A 12,655-nucleotide genomic window follows, 5' to 3' on the forward strand; every position below is an offset into this window, starting at 1 on the left:
TTTCGGGCATCTGAGCAACTCCAGGCAGATCTGCAGATGGGCCAGCTCGGTCCCCCCTCCAAGGGCCTGCCTTCCCCAGCCAGGCTCTCCCAGGGAGGGGCTGCCCTTTTCTCTAACAAGGCTGCTGCTGGTCAGGTCGACTTTGGGAACAGCCTCAGCAAAGCTGTCCCTTGCCAGTGGGTCTGGATGTGGGGAGGCTTCTGGAAGCCACTGTGGTCTCCGTTGTAACCTTCTTTGCTGGTGTGTATTTAGGGTGAACAAGGGGTTCCAGGTGTGTCAGGAGATACCGGATTCCAAGGAGACAAGGTAATTGCATCAGATTCACCCCGACCCCTCTCTTCTCTGGCTCTGGCTTCCTCCCTAGGACCCATCATGGACCAGGACCCACCTGCCAGATGGCTTCCTTTCAAACAATCCTGTCCTCTCCCTCCTCGCTTTACCCTCTCATCCTCTCTTCTTGGACTTGACAACGGCCTCCTGACTTATTCCCAGGTCCCCAGCCTCTTCCCTCCCAGTCTGTCTTCCTCACTGCCACAAATGGTTCTGAGGGCACGGCTCTGCTCTGTGCTCACAAACCATCCATGGCTCCCCACTGCTCCCAGAGTGAAGGCCTGACTCCTCCCCAGGACCCCAGAGAGCAGGCCCCTCTGACCCTCTCCTGCCCCTCGCCTGACTGCCCACTGAACTGCCCACTGCTCCTCCAGCTTCACACACGCCGCTGCTTCCCTGGCCCGGCCTCCACCCAGCCTCTGCTTGGCCCAGCCCTGCCCCATCTTTCAAACCCTGTTCGGATGCCATTTCCTCCACCTGCTCGGGAAGTGGCTGTTTTCCTTTCCGAGTGGCTTGAGCAGCCTGTCTGTCCCTCACCTGTGACGGCACCTTTCTCCCCTGGTGGATGAGGACTTGTGCCAGGTGGCGGGTTCCTTAGGGCTATGGCCCCAGGCTGCCCTGGTGCGACTCAGCTCTGCATCCTACACAGGACCGTGAGCATTTAGGACGCATTTGAGTGAGCGAGTGAGTAACTGGCCTGAGTGACTGACTGATGAGTCGAGGCGGCCTGCCGAGGCCGGCTCCTCTGTGCCTGTGTCCGGCACCATGTGGCCACATCTGGACCTCACCCAGCCAGTCAATGAGGCCCGGATGTCGGCAGCTCTCCCCGTCCTCTTCCCTCCCTCCTGGCTGGCCTGTCCTGACCCAGCCTGGGTGTCTCTGGGTTGCGAGGCACGCAGGCCCCGCTGCTCCTCCTGGTGGGCCCCAGTCTCCCGTCGTCTCCAGGGGGCTCAGTGCCTGCTTAGAGCCCCAACATCCTGGGTTCCAGGATGACCTGCTGCGGACCGGGGATGCTGTCTCGCCTTTGCATCCTTGGGGCCGAGCTGGAGGTTGCGAGCAGGCCAGGTGAAGGGGGAGCTCATGCCCCCCGCCCCTCAGGGGGTGTTCTCCAGGGCTCAGGCCGGCAAAGGTGAGCCACTGTTCATCTGACCGTGTCTGTTCCTCACTAACCCCAGCCTGCTCTGGGTCTTTTCCAGGGAAGCCAGGGACTGCCAGGGTTCCCGGGCGCACGGGGGAAACCAGGGCCTCTGGTAAGTGCCTCAGCTCTGGGACCCCCAAACCTCGCACTCTCTGAACGGTCGTGGAATGTGGCCGGGGGCGCCTTCACATCCGGGACCTCATTTGCTCCTGCAGCAGCTCCAGGAGGCGAGCAGAGCAGGCAGGAATGGGGATTCGCCCATTGTACAGATGAGGACCCTGAGGCCCAGAGGGGCAGGCACGCACCCAGCGTCCTGGATGGGCCTCCGTCACCGACGCCGGCAGAGCTCTAGCAACAATCCAGGGCTTTCAACGCCTTGTAAACTGTAGTAACATTGTTATTAACGGCAGCGGGTGTCACTGATTCATTGAACGTTACTGTGTATCCGGTCCCTCCCGTACTGTATCTGTTTGAAGTCTGCCAACAACCCCAGGGTTAGAGAATTATCGCTGCTCCCATTTTGCAGATGGGGAAGCTGAGGTTCCACACAGTGGAGTGACTTGCCCAGGATCCCATGGCTGGGAAGTGTAGGTGGCGTTTGAGAGGAGCTCCTTTAGTCATCTAGGCAGATGGCATTCACGTACTCCTGAGCTTTTCCAACCACCCACCGCCAGGAGGATCAGACAAGGGGTCAGTGGAAGGTGGACCCTCGCTCACCCTCACCTCCCTGCCCTCTCTTCCCCTCCACAGGGCAGAGTTGGAGACAAAGGATCCCTCGGGTTTCCTGGGCCCCCTGGCCCCGAGGTATGTAATGCCCTATTTCTCTGTGTCTGGCTGCTGTCCTTGGAAAACCAGGGCCCAGAGATGGGGAGATACTGATCAGAGGTCACACAGCAAAGAGAGATGGGACTGAGAATAGAAATTCCAAGACCAGCCATCTTTCCTTTTCTGCTCCTGTGCCCCTGCTTCCTCAGGGCCTCCCCATGGCAGCGGCCTCAGAGATGCTTCACAGCTTTGTGGCCACCTTTCCAGCTTCCAGAAAAAAACATTAGGGAGCCCTTTGAGCTCTACTGCCTGGGTGCTTCACAGGAGCTCCCCATGTCCAAGCACCCGGGAAGAGTTTGGGGCTCAGAGCTCCTGGGTGTGAGAAGCAAGAAGCAGATGTGAAATTCTGGTGTTTGAATGGAGGATGAGAAGTAGTGAAGGACGGCTGTAGCATGAGTGTCGTCATGCTGGTTGAGTAGGTGGGACCCTGGGAGTCTCAGATGCACGTGATCATGAGCCTCGGTTTGCTGAATGTCCACCAACTGGCCCTCACGTGCAGCGGAGTGAGGCGGCTGGCGGAGCATCTCGCCCTCCTCTGTCTCCTGCGGGGACCAGCTCGGCAGCACGGGGCACGCAGCGCCTGGGCCAGGACTGCAGGGGGGTCTCAGCCAACCCCGCCCGCCCCCAGCTCCCTAGCCTGGGGCCCTGCTCCCGCGCCAGGTCTCAGAGACAAAAGTCTGGCTCTGCCCTTCTCCAGACCCTTCCAAGGATGACTCCTGGTATTGCCCGGATAGAGGGACGAGGGAGCGTTTCCTGAAAGTTACAAGCGCTGACTTTCCGCTGTGTTGACTTTGGCCGGGACACGGTCCTATCTTTAGACAACTGCAGTTGGCCTCTCCTCACGGTCCTCATCCCTTCCCCTGGTCACTGTGGAACCAGACTCTTCTGAGAGTCCGGCTTTCCCAGCCGTCTGGCCGGTGAGAGTGGAGGGCATGTGCGCTCCCACATGCTTATTAGACACCCGCTCGCGCCAGGAGGCTGTGTCGTGTCTTCGGGATGAGGGCTTGTTGAATCACTCCACAACTGTGGGAGGGAGCTAGGACCACCCCCATTTTACAGAGGAGGAAAACGGGTCACAGAGCAGGGAAGGGACTTCCTCAGGGTCGCTCTGCGACTTGTAGCAAAGGCTTTCCCCTTCAGCTTTCTCCTGGGTCCCTGGACAGATTGGGGTCTGCCCCTCCTGGCTTTGTGTTCTGTTTGGATGGGCTGGTTCAGGCTCCAGACGATGGCTCTGCTTAGCGGAAGATAGATGCTAATGAGCGTGTCAGCGGCTTCCGGGTCCTCCCCTCCTTTCCCGGGACCGCGGACGGGAGCGCCAGCTCTCCAGCCCCGCGTGGATGATCTTTCATTCCTCTGCGGCCTGATCTGTGGGAGCAGCAGATTCTGCTCAGCATCCCGACCGCCAAGATCTCCCTGGACTTGGGCCCACCCGAGGCACACTTGTTTTCCCAGGACGTGCGACCCAGGCTCATTCTGGATGCAGATTTTTATTGAGCACTTACCAGGTGCCGGGCACTGACTAAGTGTGTCGCTCACATTATTCCCTTCAAGCCCTAGAACAGCCCTGTGAGGTGGATATTAGGGTCCCCATTTTACAAATGGGGAAGCTGAGGCCCAGAGAGGCCCAGGAACTTGCTGGGGGTCACACAGTAAGTCAGGGGCAGAATGGGATTTTGAACCTCTCATTTTGGAGAAAAAGACACGGGTCTTTGGTTTCCTGTGTTAGCTCCAAATTCAGGACCATACCTGCCTTTACCAGGGGGAAAGGTGAGAGGATGTTTGAGCTGGAATTTAATGGGAGTTACCAAAAGGTCAAAAGAGGAAGGAAAAAAAAATGCAACTTACAAAGGCACGATGGGAGGGGGCATTTTTGTCTTAGGGATTCATGTAAAAAGGCTCTGGTTTCTAGCTGGCAGGAAAATGAGGGAGCAGTGGGGATGCCCCGAAAGTGAATGGAATTCTAGGCTGAATTAACAGAGGTATTACACCTAAAACAAGGAAGAGGATGTTCCCATCCTGGCCTGTGCTGGTCAGTTTACACCCAGAGAAGCATGCCCTGGCTGCCTGACTAGAAGCTGCTGAAGGGACAGAGAAGGGCAGGCCTCTGGGAATGGGGTAACTCATCTCCAAATTGTGACCACTGTGGAAAGAGGGACCCCCTGTGCTGTGTGGGTCCCAGAGGGGCAGCACGAGGTTGTTGAGGGGGAAGGGAGGGGATCTGCTCCGTGTCAGGAAGAAGGTTGCACTGCATGGTCATCCGTTGGCACCCAGCCTGGGCTGGGAGCAGGGAGCCCTTCTTGGCAGGGTGGGGCAGAGTCCGCCTGGCCAGGATCGGGGAGGGGGTGGGGGAGGGGTGGGGAGGTTCAGCTCTGGATTGGAGGCACTGAGATTAATTAGATCAGCACTTTTCAGCCCTTTCAAAGTCACAGCAAACCCAGAACAGAATCCTCCCTGCGGCCAAAGGACGAGATTCCCTGGGCAGGGGATGGTCGCCCCGGGCCCGGCCCAGACCTGTGCTTGCTTGCTCCCATACTTAGTACTTTCCCGAATCATCTCCTCCTATTTTCTCAGCAGTTCTCTGAGGTGTAGGGCTGGTCCCAAGGTCCCTGTTCTAGAACCGAGGATCGCAGGGTCACAGGGGCTGACTGACCTGCCCTGGGTCACATCCCACGCAGGGTGACATGGAAATCCGGGTCGGTCCCCCTCCGAGACCTCTGCTTTTAGGACTTCCCTTCACGGTCCCCGTGGGTGACCCCTGCTCTCTGCTTCCCCTCAGGGATTCCCCGGAGACATTGGCCCCCCTGGGGACAATGGCCCAGAAGGCATGAAGGTGAGTCCCTGCCCCCCCGGGTAGCTCCAGCTGAAGAAGCCGACAGTCCTGCGGAAACCACAGGCCTCTGGGCTGGCTGCCTGGCTTGGACGGAAAGGGGGAATCCTGCCGGCCCGTGATGTAGATGCGGTGCCTCCTCTGAGATCCTTTTTGTTCCCTTGTCACCAGGGTAAGCCTGGAGCTCGAGGCCTGCCGGGACCCCGTGGGCATCTGGGGCCCGAGGTGAGACCGTCTGGCCCTGCCCCTGCCCATCTCCCCACAGCCCCCTGCCTGCATTGTCTTGGGGCCTGGAGGCCTGAGCTGGGAGCCAGGGCCCCTCAGCCAGGACACAGCCAGGGCCGCCTCAGGCTCACCCTCCAGTTCGTCCCTTCCAGCCCCGCCTGTGACCCTTCCAGGGGCCCTCTCTGTCCTGGCCTGGCTGGCGGGTCACTCCGTCCCTCCACTGCACCCCCGTTGCCTTGGGGTTTTCTCTCTCAGAGCGGCTGCCCCCACTCCTGCTCACAGTGGCGCCGTTTGTCGGGGTATTGATATGGGGGGCGTGGTGGGAACTGTCAGCTGCGTTTTACAATGAGCCTCCAAGACTCCGAGGAGGCTGTGTCAGGTCCCGTGGTTAGTGGCAGGCAGGGGCAGGATTCGAACCCAGCTCTGCTTGAGCCCAAAGCCCATGACACAGACCCTGTGCGATTCACTTCTGTGCCCCTGGGAGCTGCCTGGTGGCATCCCCAGAGATACATGATTTGCACAGCTAGTAAGTGAGGAGCAGAGGGGTGAGCTGCTTCTTTACTCACACATGAGGAAGGGCGGTGACGAGGTCTCTACGGGGCTGTTAGAGCAGCAGCTAGAGGGCTGTGGGGCACCCCACAGGCTGGCCCCGGAGTTTGCCTGTGCATGAGGCCCTCCACCCCTCCCCTTGGCTCGGGCCCCCGTGACATGCAGCCCCGGCTGAGGGGTTGGGAGGCCCAGACCCGCCGTGACCACAGGCCCGCATCCGGCTGACGCAGATGCCTTCTCAGGCTGGTGCTGGGTCTGGCGGGGTCCCAGTGCTGGCTCGGGGAGCTGCCATGTGGGGCAGCTTTCCTGGAAGCTGGGGGGGCAGCTCTGGAGGGGGCCCCTCGGTTAGGCCTGGCGTGCTACAGGGGCACAGAGACTGCCTGTGCCTGTGGGAGGGTCTGAAGAGTCTCCATGGGCCAGAAGTGGTAAGGGAGGGGAGAAGGGAAAGACAGCCCCATCCATGTGCTCGGTCTACATGCGCTACCACTCAAGAAAACCCTCAGCATCCCTGCTACTTGCTCATGTCTTGCTCACATTGATCCATTCATACATTCATTCATTCTCCATTTACTCCCTCTCTTCGCTCACCGGGTGTCCATGGGACCCTGTGCACGCCCCTCCTGAGTGATCACTCGCTGTCGTCCAGGAGCTTGCTAGTCACCCTACTTTAGGACGATCCTCTCCACTCTGCACCATTTTACAGATAGGGAAACTGAGGCACAGTGAGGCTAAGGTCCGCCATTGGGTAAATGGCAGAGCTCAGAACGGAGCCCGTAGCTTTGAGCTGCACTCTGGGGCTCTATTCCCACAGCGTACGATGGCATTTGACTTCCCTGCCCAACACGGCCACAAACACGGGTGGGTCACATTCAGACAACACTGGGAACCCCATTCACATGGAAGTCCCCATGTGGGCCGGCCTCTGGGCCATGACTGGTGATGCTTCTGCCCCGGGTGGGGCCTGGTGGGGTTCCAGGTGCACCATTTCTCTGGTGCAGGCTGGCTGTCTTCTGTCCACCCCTTTCCCTCCTTACAGGAGAATTCTCTGAGACTCCCACTAGATTAACTTTCTCCCTTTTTTCCTCTCTCGTGCCTCCCAACTCTAGGGAGATGAGGGACCCATGGGGCCACCAGGGGCCCCTGGCTTGGAGGTGAGTGTTGCCGGCCTGGGGGAGGTGGGGTTTGCGGGCGCTGAGCCAGCTATGCGCAGGCAGGCAGCATCTGGGTGGTGCTCCAGAGAGCTGTCATCAGTGAGGGCCATGGGCCAGCCAGAGAGGGGACCAGGACAGACCCCAAGGGGGAGACACACGAGGCAGGAAACTGACCGGCTGTCCTTGCTCACCTACTATGTGCTGGTGCTTTGTATCCATTTTCATTCATTTGATTCTCCCGTGAGAAAGGCACCAGTTTTCTTAGTTTCATTCGAGGCATCGAGGCTCAAAGAACGAGAGGTTTAGCCTAGTATCTCACAGCCGGGAACTGAGGATGCCCTGCCGGGAGCCTAATCCTGCGTTCCCCCCTGCTCCAAGCCGCCTTCCAGAAGGTGCTTCTCCCACCCCAACCTCCATCCTCCCGGGCCATCGCGTAAACCTGCAGTTCATGAATCTTTTCCTCTCGGGACCTCTTTACCCACTTCAAAATGTTGGAGACCCCCAAATGCTTTTCTTTGTGTGGGTTACATTTATTGAGCTTATTAATTAAAATTGAGACATTTTAAATGTATTTATATCTTCATTTAAAATGAATCATAAACCCATTTCATGTTAACAAAAATAGTTTTATGAAAAATAGCTCTATTTTCCAAAGCTAAATCATCTAAGGAAAAGGGTTTTACTATTTTTGCAAATCCCTTTAATGTCTCACTTAATAGAAGTCAGCTGGGTTCTCCAGTCTGCTTCTGTATTCAATCTGTTGATGAACCCACAAGTCATGCAGCCTCTGGAAAATTCCACTTACATTCATGAAAGTGAGCATGACACAGGCAAGTGACATCTTAATATTATTATGAGAATAGTTTTGTCTTCGTGCATCTCCTGAAAGGGTCTCAGGAACCCCCAGGGGTTCCCCAGGCCTCGCTTTGAGAACCACAGGCATAAACGCTGCGTTCCCCTGTGCCGTTTATCTTCTGTCAAACCCATTCTGTTTCCTCACTCCTTGGAAACAGACTGGATCATCCCCATTGACAAACGAGGCCAGCGGGGAGGGGAGACTTGCCCGAACTGGCACGGCTGCAGACTCTCCCTGGCAGGCCTGAAGACATCAGGGCTCTGCCTTCCCACCCCCTGGGGCATTGTGGCCCTCCTTGCCCCCCCAGGGCCTGGGGCCCTATCTGGCTCCTCTCACTCTCCTTCCTTCCTCTCTCTCTCTCTCTCTCTCTATCTCTCTCTCTCACAGGGTCAACCCGGCAGGAAGGGGTTTCCTGGGAGGCCCGGCCCGGATGGCTTGAAGGTGAGGGGACCTGGCAGTGACTGGACTGGGGAGGCTGAGGGAGGCACGGGGGAATGAGGAGCCAATGTATGAGGGCCCAGCACAAACCCCGAGCCCCATGGCCAGCTGTGAACAGCAGGGAGAGGGTCCCCATGTATCACAAAGTGTTGGTAACAGACAGAAAAAGACAGACATAACCAAGGTGCTCAGCAGTGGGGCAGCGTTCAAGTCATGGGATGCAACGCGGCCACCAGAGACGGTGCGGTGCAAGATTTGACACAACGGCACAGGCCAGGGTGTGCAGTGGTGGTGGTGGTGTTCGTAGAAAGCAGATTATAAGATGGAACATTCTAGTAGGAGCCTGTTCCGGGGGCTGGTTGCACCATGATCCTATACACTCAGAGTGGAGGCTGGACTGTGGACAAGGGTTATCTCTGGGTGGTGGGGTTGTAGGAGAGTTCCATTTTCTTCTCTGAGTCTCTATACTTTCCCTATTTGTACAATAGATATGTATTACATTAGTAACAGGTTTTTTAGAGTTTCCAAAAAAGACCTTGCCCTGGGCAGGCGAGTGATGCTCCTCAGCACCTGGGTAGCCTTGCTTCATGGCTTCCCAAGGACTCCCCGCTGGGGCTGGCTTTTCCCAGCCGTCCCGGGCAGGGCTTGTCAGGCCAACTTTCCAGCGGGGCAGACCTGCAGAGGGTCAGGGCAGAGCCTGGGGCCCAGGTTGTCCACGTCCCAGTGGAGACAGGGGAGATGTCTCGCGTGTCTGCTGGCTCCTCTCATTGGCAAGAGCATGTGGGCTGGGGGAGGAGCTGGAGGGGAGGGTGAGGCTTGAGCTGGGATTGCAGTGAGCCACATTCATTTGTGAGCCAAACTCCTGGCTCGTCCGAGCCCACGTCCTGCCCTGTGAGGTCTCGGCCTTTCTCCCTAAGATGCCATTTGGGTTTCTGTGGCAGGAGTGGTGACACGGCCCGGTGGGACTTATCCTGTGGGTCTGCTGCCTCTCTCCAGCTCATGCCATGGGGCGACCAGGGCGGCTGCGGCTGCCTAAGGAGCGGGAGCCACGCCAGCAGGGAATAAAGCAGACAGATGAGACCAAGTGCGAGAGCTGGAAATAGCCTGGGAGACGACGGAGTCTGACTTATAGCCGAGAAGGCTGAGCCCAGAGCAGACCAGACTCTGCTGAGCTCTGGGGGCTCAGGGTCTGGGACCAAATTCCAATTCTAGCCCTACCTCTAGCTCGCTGTGTGGCTTCCAGGAGGCCACTTCACCTCTCTGAGCTTCAGTTTCCACCTCCACCAAATGCAATGGGTTGATGAAGGGCCCAAATGAGAGATAGACATCGGGATGCCAAGTAATCTGCGAAGGGTCGCTCAAAACGAATGGGTGATTAGGGTCATCTCCGGGGCCAGAGGTTCTGTCCAAGAGTCCCTGCCATTTGTTCCAAATCTCCAAGGCCAGACTCTGGAGTTGAGGTTCCTGGTCCATCCCCACCGGTGGGGACTAAGGCCAGTCGGCTGGGTGTCCCCGGGAGGCCTGGACTCCCATCGCGCATGCCAAGTGACCCTCTGTGTCCCTCTGCAGGGGGAGCCAGGCAGTCCTGGACGGCCGGGGCCCGTGGGCGAGCAGGTGAGTCAGTGCCGGCCTCGGAGCAGAACGGCTCTCTTTACTGAGCGCTTGCTCTGTGCCAAGCCCTTCGGGAAGCACTCCACGCGCCCCTCCACATTTCATTCCCGTCCCAGCCCCAGAGGTAGGTCTGCTTGTCTCCCCTTTCATTGCACGGACAGTGACTCTCGGGCGGTGAAGTCACTGAATGAGGAGTGACACGTGAGTCATGGTCACCACGGCCAATCCCCGAGGCCTGACTCTGCGGATGTTTCTGGGGCATTTTCCCAAAGCGCTGATGTGACTTTGCTCCCAGAATGTTCAAACGGGAAGAGCCTTAACAATCGCCATCCATGCTCCCTTTACAGATGGGGAAGCTGATAGCCAGGGACGCATAGCCACTTCTGGGGACTCTTGGTTCAGGAACCCCTAAATTATAAAGAAAATGAAATTCAAACCAGTGGCTCTGGCTCGTTCAGAAGCCGGGCCAAGGACTGAGGAGGAAAGGAGGTTGCCAGTAGTCATTAAAAAGGAGGTTTGAGGACCGTGACCTTCTATTGAGGTCTGGGACCCTCGGCCTGGAGACAAGCAGCTCTGAGAGCCGGGGACAGCGACAGCCGTGGTCCCTCCTCCGCACGCCGCACCTCCGGAGAGCTTAACCTCTAGGCTCAGAGGTCAGGTTGGAGGGAAGCGGTCTCCTCCCCTCCTTTAAAGAGGGGACCCCACTCCCTGAAACCCTGCAAGGGGCTGCCTCCGGCCCGAGGGAAGCCTGATGCTGGGGACCCAGAAGAATTTGTTTCCGCAGAGAAACGCCCTCCGTGGCGTGAGAGTCACGCACGCTGGGCTTCCTCGCCAGGCCTGCAACATCTGTTGGGGGAAGAAAGGAATTAAGCAGGGGAGGACTAGATGTTTGAAACCTTGCCAGCGTCATTTGAGCACATTCTGTGGGAAGCCCCAGAGTTTGGACGGGCTGCTGCGGCTGCATGTATTTCCTGATTGGAAAAAAAAGGCAATATGATCAGCAAATTTAATTTCATAGTTATGCTGATGGTAGGGCCCTGGGGAAATAGATACTCAGAATCCTTGGATGTCAGGACGCCAGGGTCCTGGGCAATCACCCTGTCCCCAGGTCCTAAGCTTGTTTGCGCCTTGGACCCCGTGGCAGGCTGGTGAAGTCCAGGGACTCCTTCTCAGAATAGAGTTTTTCAGTGCATAAAATACAAAACAAAGGATTGCAAAGGAAATCAATTATATTGAAATGCAATTATGAAAATCTGTTAAAATGTGATCTACTCCTAGATATGCTGCTTTCTCAATGCACTAAATAATGACGTCTAGCAGCAGGTCCACTAACGACCTCAATTTTGAAGTGGGGACAAGCCTTAATGATACATTTTGAAATCTCTGCAAATGACTGTAATGTGACATGTAAATATCTGTGGCAGTTCCAGGTCCTATGCATTTGTTACCTACCCTCATAGTTGGGGGAAATGCTAAATTTCAATTAGAGGGTAATGAAAATAAAAGTTGTTATTTTTCCCATACAAGTCCAGGCACCACCTGAATCCATCCGGGGAGCCTTACGGGGACCCCGGGTTCAGAACCCCTGGGTCCTAGTTCACATTGGCAATCTGGAATTGATGGAGAAGAATGGACTTGACTAAGATGATCAAACGAGGTGGTGGCAAAGCTGAGGCCAAGAGGAGTGGGGACCCAACCTGGGGCAGCCCCTGGCCCACTTGGTTGGCAGAGCCCCAGCTCACTGCCCAGCCGGCTTAGCAGGAATGAGACCTGTCTGAGCTGCAAGGGCAGAGCTGGAGCCCTGTGGCTGCCACCAGGCACGCTGGGGTGCCACACCAGCCATTCCCTTGGCCCCCTCCCAATGTGGGAAGAAGCAGGCATTTCCTGTTCCTGGCAGAATCAGGAAAGAGTGGAAGGACCTCCTTATAGCCACAGTATCAGCTACATTTATTGGGCACCTGTTCGGTACCAGTTCCTGTGCCAAACGCTTTCTATGCTGTCGCCTGCAATTCCCCTGGCCACTGTATGACGGTGGGCATTAATTATCCCCATTTTGCAAATGGGGAAACCGAGGCTCTGAGAAGTTAAGTCACTTGCCCAAGATCTCCCAGGCTGTCACATGACTGTCAGAGCCAAGGTTGACACTCAGGTCTGCTGCCCCGGAGGGATTGGAAAAACTCTTGGCCTCTTGAGCCCCTGCAGTTTCTAACAGCTGGTTAGAGTGCAGCCGGCTAGCCAGGCCCTGTCCTGGGTGCTGGTGACCCAAAGGTGACACAAGGCATGGCTTGGCCTTCAAGAAGTTCTGTCCAGGGGGAAGCTGGTCTTGTAAATACCTAAGCTTGAGATGTCTAGTCCAGCAGAGGAGCCACACCTGTCTTGTCCCCAGTTGCATTCCCAGTGCCTAGCAGAATGCCCTATGAGAGGAGGGAGGGAGGGAGGGAGAAAAACTCCCATAGCAGACAACGGCCCTTTATCTGTAGACAGCGTAAGGACCAGGCCAGCCTCCTCCCCCAGATCAGAGATTCAGATCCCACCTGGGCATTGCCCACTGTAGGTGACAATGCTGCCTCCTCCCCCGTGCCCTCTTGCCAGCTCAAGAGGAGCCAGCTGTGCCTGCAGCTTTCAGAGCTGCTTCTCCACCCGGCCAGCCAGGTGGAAGCCTTGGGCCTCTGGGGCACGCTTCCCTGGACCAGCCTCAGCTCCAC

At 57.1% G+C, this 12,655-nt stretch overlaps 1 protein-coding gene across 5 annotated transcripts in view; it reads left to right on the top strand.

Moving 5' to 3' along the window:
- Positions 1–12,655, top strand: part of COL27A1 (collagen type XXVII alpha 1 chain) — a 144,235-nt gene that overhangs the window by 71,769 nt on the left and 59,811 nt on the right. For all 5 annotated transcript variants that reach the window (XM_023628722.2, XM_023628721.2, XM_023628725.2 and 2 more), the window contains 8 exons: positions 253–306; positions 1,527–1,580; positions 2,219–2,272; positions 5,070–5,123; positions 5,292–5,345; positions 7,001–7,045; positions 8,289–8,342; positions 9,909–9,953. In XM_023628722.2, coding sequence (XP_023484490.1) covers positions 253–306; positions 1,527–1,580; positions 2,219–2,272; positions 5,070–5,123; positions 5,292–5,345; positions 7,001–7,045; positions 8,289–8,342; positions 9,909–9,953 — 414 coding nt within the window. The remainder of the gene's footprint in view (positions 1–252; positions 307–1,526; positions 1,581–2,218; positions 2,273–5,069; positions 5,124–5,291; positions 5,346–7,000; positions 7,046–8,288; positions 8,343–9,908; positions 9,954–12,655) is intronic.

The sequence above is a fragment of the Equus caballus genome, chromosome 25 (genome assembly GCF_041296265.1).
Source record: "Equus caballus isolate H_3958 breed thoroughbred chromosome 25, TB-T2T, whole genome shotgun sequence".
Classification (NCBI taxonomy): domain Eukaryota; kingdom Metazoa; phylum Chordata; class Mammalia; order Perissodactyla; family Equidae; genus Equus; species Equus caballus.